The sequence below is a fragment of the Nematostella vectensis genome, chromosome 5 (assembly GCF_932526225.1).
Source record: "Nematostella vectensis chromosome 5, jaNemVect1.1, whole genome shotgun sequence".
NCBI lineage: Eukaryota > Metazoa > Cnidaria > Anthozoa > Actiniaria > Edwardsiidae > Nematostella > Nematostella vectensis.
The window spans coordinates 17,748,768-17,755,762 of record NC_064038.1 but is presented as its reverse complement, the minus strand read 5'-3'; the positions used below and the strand labels follow the sequence as shown (position 1 = coordinate 17,755,762).

The 6,995-nt window shown below is 39.8% G+C and overlaps 1 protein-coding gene across 1 annotated transcript; it reads left to right on the top strand.

The window, feature by feature from the left end:
* The first annotated feature begins 1,593 nt into the window (after positions 1-1,593).
* Positions 1,594-4,676, top strand: LOC5503092. The gene has a single exon (XM_001624151.3). The coding sequence runs from the start codon at positions 3,095-3,097 to the stop codon at positions 3,803-3,805; it is 711 nt and encodes a 236-aa protein (XP_001624201.1). The 5' UTR covers positions 1,594-3,094; the 3' UTR covers positions 3,806-4,676.
* Positions 4,677-6,995: the final 2,319 nt, after the last annotated feature.

Sequence of the window (6,995 nt, the reverse complement as noted above, 5' to 3'; positions counted from 1 at the left end):
CTCAGAAGCAGCTGCACCGATGCGCGAAGTGCTCAGAGAAGAGAACCAGTTCCACTGGGACGAGCAAGTACAAGGACAAAGCTTCAAGAATGTGAAGAAGATTGTTTCACAAGCACCAGTTCTGAAGTTCTTCGACCCACACGAAGAAGTCGAGCTGCAGTGTGATGCATCAGAGAAAGGGATGGGAGCCTGTCTAATGCAGAAGGGACAGCCCATCGCATATGCGTCACGTTCTCTAACAGAAACCGAGAAGAACTATGCTCAGATTGAGAAAGAAATGCTGTCCATTGTATTTGGAGTGGAGCACTTCGAGCATTATCTGTATGGACGGCCAATAAAAGTTGAAACGGATCACAAACCTCTTGAAAGCATTTTCAAGAAAAGCCTCATTAGTGCCCCCAAGCGCCTACAAAGAATGATGTTGCGACTACAGAAGTTTGACCTGCAAGTCAACTATAAGAGAGGAGCTGAAATGTACCTTGCAGACACCCTAAGCAGAGCCTTCCGAGGGCAGAGGAGGAGTGCTAGTCGAGATGATGTAGGAGATGTGATGCTACTAGGAGAGATGAGAGGTACGACTGAGCGAGAAGTAGAAAGTATTGACATGATACAGTTTCTACCTGTCTCCGAAGCTACCCAAGTATCACTACGACAAGCTACAGAGCAGGACACAACAATGAGAGAGCTGAAGTCTATAATCCGACAAGGCTGGCCAGAGGTGAAGGATGACGTTCCTGTGAGCATCAGATATTACTACTCTTTTAGAGATGAGTTGTCACTTCAATACGGCCTGGTCTTCAAGGGAGAGAGGTTAGTGATTCCCAACAGTTCCAGAGTAGAAATGTTGACTAAGATACATGCCAGTCACATAGGGATCCAGGGATGTCTCCGCAGGGCTAGAGAAGTCCTATACTGGCCCGGAATGAATAAAGAAGTAGAAGAGTATGTTGCCAAATGTGAGATTTGCAACAGTCACTTATCAGAGCAAGGCAAAGAGCCAATCATATGCCATGAAATCCCCAACCGCCCATGGGAGAAAGTAGGCATAGACCTGTTTGAACTGAATGGGAAAGACTTTGTACTAACAGTTGATTACTATTCAGGCTTCTTTGAGGTTGACAGGTTGGAAGGCAAGACTGCGAAAGAATTGATGAGGAAGATCAAACCACATGTGGCCAGACATGGTATTCCAGACCAGATTATGAGTGACAATGGCCCGCCATTCGACTCACATGAGTTTAGACAGTATACAAACAGTTATGGAATTGAACATGTGACCAGCTCCCCAGGTTACGCCAGAAGCTCACGCTACAGAAGGCAAGGCAAAGCCTGAATTACAACCGTGGAGCGAAGGAGTTAGAAGAGCTGAAACAAGGAGATGTTGTGCGTCTACAACCTACAAAGACAGTGGGAAGGGCCAAGCAATGGAAGCAAGCAAGAGTTGAAGGAAAAGTTGATATTCGATCATATCAGGTACGTACTGAAGACGGACGGGTTTACCGACGAAACAGACGACACCTGCGGAAAACCAGAGAGCAGATGCAGACACCGCAGCAAGAAGAGATAGAAATGCACTGCCCTTCCCCAAGCAGACCTGCTAAACTGGCGATGCCTACGACACACAAGCAGCAGCAGCAGGAGAAACAACCTTCAGAGAAAGCCCCGGAGAATGCTGCCCAGGATGTCCCCGATGTCCCAGCGGAGCAACGCACGCGTTCAGGAAGGGTTGTGAAACCGCCTGTACGTTTTCAATAGTTTTATTATCCAGGACAGTGACATTTTGTTAGTGTATTTTTTTAAATTTTTGAAAGAGGAGATGTAACGATATCCGGTTTATACAACTTCCGGTGACGTCACACACCACGTGCGTAGACACGCTTGTACGAGTTTCGTAGACTTGTAGTTGTTGTTCTTTGGGATAAAGAATATAGTCGTCTCATATGTCTCGGTGTTCTTTCTTCGTTCTTCATCGTTCCTTCAGCTAAGAAACGATACAATCCCCTTCCTTATCCCCACATTAACATCTACACTACATTACCGCGATAATATACCGTACACACACAACACAGATACCCCCTTCAACTAATCTTCTTTACACACTACCTATATACTTATATCTTTCTCTACCTTTCTCTTAGCCCTTTTTAGTCTACACCATAAACAAATCACCTTTAGCATCATGCCATCCAAAAAAACCACCCGATGTTGATGATATCACACCTGGGCAGCCTCCCCTTTTTGTCCCCTGCGAAAAAGAATGGATACCACGAAGTCATGTCCATATGTTTATTTATTATCATACAGAAAATACTTTGAAAAGATAGTCCGTCAGTCCGCGTCCGGATCCTCACAATATGCACACCCCGAATAACATCAAGTATCACGCTCCGACGAACTGATAAGTAAGCATTAAACATTTTGTGTTCGCGGTAAACTAACAAAAGTTATTATTGCACTTTGACCTGCCCCAGCAAAAGGCAATGAAAAGGGTCTAAGATAAAACACATCGAAGAAAATGTTAAGCGACAGTAAGTTTGACTCATAGAAAAACTCCGCAGGAGACAACATTCCCTATTATAGGGTCGATGCTAAAATCATCGCGTTACCTTTCTCATAAATACCTCAGTATCGATAGCACTTGACAACAAACAAACACATCATTAGAAAGTGCTAACTCCAGAATCTCTTTTATTAAAAACTTTGGCGATTTGTTTGCATAAGATTTACACCTGTGACAGTAGAAGCTTTGCTTCTGGCTTGATCTTAGACATTAGCGATCTTAAATTACATAATAAGACGGCATATAGGAAACGCAGAAGCTTTCATTTTCTAGAGCTTTAAAATGCAGGGTTTCCTGTGATCCAATATAAGGCTACATTACAGAAAATACGCGTCGTTTTCACACATCAGTAAAGTCCGCCTATCGTCGATACATGGATGAAGTGTAATTGGTCCAACGATGCATTTAGAAAATTGCAGGTGCAAGCGACTCAGATAAGAATGCTAAAAGCCTTGGACAAAGCCAAAATTATTCAAAATAGCGTACTTGGACACACGTTAAACTCCATAGAGAAAAGGGCTTAGGAGGGGCATCATGGGTCACGCTGTGTCAAAGTCATCACGGGGCGCGGAGAGTTTTTATGATATCAGTTCTGAAGTTAATACTGAGCAACGCGCTGCACCTTCCGGATCTGATCATTCGCATATTCTGCTGACCCCTGAATCACTGAAAAAGCAGCTTGAATCGGCAAAGAGCTGGCCCGGCGTCTATGGCACTGTGTTGGGATCAGAATTCAGCGCTGCAGCACAGCAGCTTTTTACTTTGGCGACGAATATCATGACTGAGTTGTCAAACGGCGGCAAGTATTACCAGGCGGAGGAAATAGCAGACAGTGTGGTCGGACTAGTGAAGTCATGGGGCCCGCATGTGTCCGAGTGTCTCAAAATCCGTTCATATGTCAGGGAGGTGATTCCAGTACAAATGGCTGACGCCTCGTATGAAGTATACGCCGGGGAATACTTCAGCCCAGTACCATTTTACGAGGATAACCATCTGCTCAAATTATTCTACTTTCACGTGAAAGACACGTGCTATAAGCGTCGCGTTATTTCTTATTATCTGGAGTGTAGCAGTGTCGTACAGGCGCTGTTTGTGTTGGGTTTCGTGGTGACTGATCGACACGTGCAAGTTGTCTCGTATGACCGAACCAAGCCTTCGTACTGGGTCGTCAGACAGGACGTACTGAACGATTGTCAAACAAGAATAAACAGCCTAGCGATATCGCATCAAGGCAATAACGAATAGCACATCGGGGAGGGGGAGCTTATTTCATTTCTGTGGAAAATACCAGCTTCTGAATCGATTGAGAACAAAAATTTGCGCACATAGGACATAGGTACAGTATCAAGAAGTTGTGATAATACGTAGACCACACTCGGAGAATGTCAAGAAGTTGTGATAATACGTAGACCACACTCGGAGAATGTCAAGAAGTTGTGATAATACGTAGACCACACTCGGAGAATGTCAACAAGGTGTGATAATACGTAGACCACACTCGGAGAATGTCAACAAGTTGTGATAATACGTAGACCACACTCGGAGAATGTTAAGAAGTTGTGATAATACGTAGACCACACTCGGAGAATGTCAAGAAGTTGTGATAATACGTAGACCACACTCGGAGAATGTCAAGGTGTCAAGGGGGTGCATAAATAGTCATGTGAGGTATGACGTCATCGAAGTGTGGCTGCCCGACGATGTGATGAGTATTTTCGTTTTAATGACTGTATTACAATGACGTCATCGATGACGTCACACCTCACATGACTGTTTATGCACCCCCCTTGATACCTACATGACATTCTCCAAGTGTGGTTTTCCGACAATGTTTCCATCCCGAGATATGAGTATTTTCGTTCTTAGTTAAATTTATGGTTATTACATTAAGCGTCGAGTGTTCTTAAATTAAGCGTTAAGTCCGTTATTACAGTAAGCGTTGTAGTTTTTTTTAAGCCGACAAACTGCAGTTCTACGACGAATGAAAAAGATGCTCCCACAGGACATACATCAGTCCTGTACCCAGGGGGGTGCAGGGGTGCGAACGCACGTCTCAATAGACGTGCTATTTGTAGACAAAACTAAGAATAATAAACTAGATCCCTCTTGTATGTAACCAAATCTAAAATTAAACGTCCTGTGGAGATACGGGACGGCAAAGGCATGCTTCAAAGGCAGCCTTGGTGGTTGAACTTTTATCAGAGAACTCCCTAACTCTCCCTCCCCCCTTCACTTTTTCGGATTTCGCACCCCCCAAAAAAAATCCTAGGTACGGGCCTGTACATATCAAACTTTACCAAGCTTTTATCCCCCCCCCCCCCATTTGAACTATTGCTCCGAAACGTGGCATTTCTGCAGCAAGCGCCTGTCTTTCAAATTAGAAAAAGTAAATGAAAGGACGCTTCGTATACTGTGACCACGAATCAAGTTACAAAAACTGCCGAAAAACTGTAGAAAATCAAAGGCTTGAAAAAAAATGCTATCTTTAGTTTTCAAAATCAGTTCTAAAAGTAGTAAGGTCCCTTCAAGTATTTCTGCAGTTCTGAGCTGATCAATATCAGGGACTCCAGTTATAACCTACGCGGAGATGTTAAAATGACTTTACCTAAAGTAAACACTACTACATATGGGATGAAATCGTTTCGATATCTGGCCCCTCGGCTTTGGGATGCTATTCCAAACGGACTTAGAAAAGGGAACCGCGCATTCAAGCGCGGTATAGCTGAACTAGATCTCACTGGCCTTTTATAGCCGATATTTTTATACCTTTGACATTCTTTTAAGAATGTTAAAACAATGTAAATAGTTAATTCCCAAAATTTCACACCATAGCAACTGTGCATGGAAGCCTGCCTGCCTGCCTGTTTTATTACATTAAGCGTTAACTGTTTTATTACATTAAGCGTTAACTGTTTTATTACATTAAGCGTTAACTGTTTTATTACATTAAGCGTTGACTGTTTTATTACATTAAGCGTTAACTGTTTTATTACATTAAGCGTTGACTGTTTTATTACATTAAGCGTTGACTGTTTTATTACATTAAGCGTTAACTGTTTTATTACATTAAGCGTTGACTGTTTTATTACATTAAGCGTTAACTGTTTTATTACATTAAGCGTTGACTGTTTTATTACATTAAGCGTTAACTGTTTTATTACATTAAGCGTTGACTGTTTTATTACATTAAGCGTTAACTGTTTTATTACATTAAGCGTTGACTGTTTTATTACATTAAGCGTTGACTGTTTTATTACATTAAGCGTTAACTGTTTTATTACATTAAGCGTTGACTGTTTTATTACATTAAGCGTTAACTGTTTTATTACATTAAGCGTTGACTGTTTTATTACATTAAGCGTTAACTGTTTTATTACATTAAGCGTTGACTGTTTTATTACATTAAGCGTTAACTGTTTTATTACATTAAGCGTTAACTGTTTTATTACGTTAAGCGTTAACTGTTTTATTACATTAAGCGTTAACTGTTTTATTACATTAAGCGTTAACTGTTTTATTACATTAAGCGTTAACTGTTTTATTACATTAAGCGTTAACTGTTTTATTACATTAAGCGTTAACTGTTTTATTACGTTAAGCGTTAACTGTTTTATTACATTAAGCGTTAACTGTTTTATTACATTAAGCGTTAACTGTTTTATTACATTAAGCGTTAACTGTTTTATTACGTTAAGCGTTAACTGTTTTATTACATTAAGCGTTAACTGTTTTATTACATTAAGCGTTAACTGTTTTATTACATTAAGCGTTAACTGTTTTATTACATTAAGCGTTAACTGTTTTATTACATTAAGCGTTAACTGTTTTATTACATTAAAGCGTTAACTGTTTTATTACATTAAGCGTTAACTGTTTTATTACATTAAGCGTTAACTGTTTTATTACATTAAGCGTTAACTGTTTTATTACATTAAGCGTTAACTGTTTTATTACATTAAGCGTTAACTGTTTTATTACATTAAGCGTTAACTGTTTTATTACATTAAGCGTTAACTGTTTTATTACATTAAGCGTTAACTGTTTTATTACATTAAGCGTTAACTGTTTTATTACATTAAGCGTTAACTGTTTTATTACATTAAGCGTTAACTGTTTTATTACATTAAGCGTTAACTGTTTTATTACATTAAGCGTTAACTGTTTTATTACATTAAGCGTTAACTGTTTTATTACGTTAAGCGTTAACTGTTTTATTACGTTAAGCGTTAACTGTTTTATTACATTAAGCGTTAACTGTTTTATTACATTAAGCGTTAACTGTTTTATTACATTAAGCGTTAACTGTTTTATTACATTAAGCGTTAACTGTTTTATTACATTAAGCGTTAACTGTTTTATTACATTAAGCGTTAACTGTTTTATTACATTAAGCGTTAACTGTTTTATTACATTAAGCGTTAACTGTTTTATTACA

Bases quoted from the DNA above. Each gene is read 5' to 3' on its own strand.
- LOC5503092 (XM_001624151.3), top strand. From the start codon at position 3,095: ATGGGTCACGCTGTGTCAAAGTCATCACGGGGCGCGGAGAGTTTTTAT.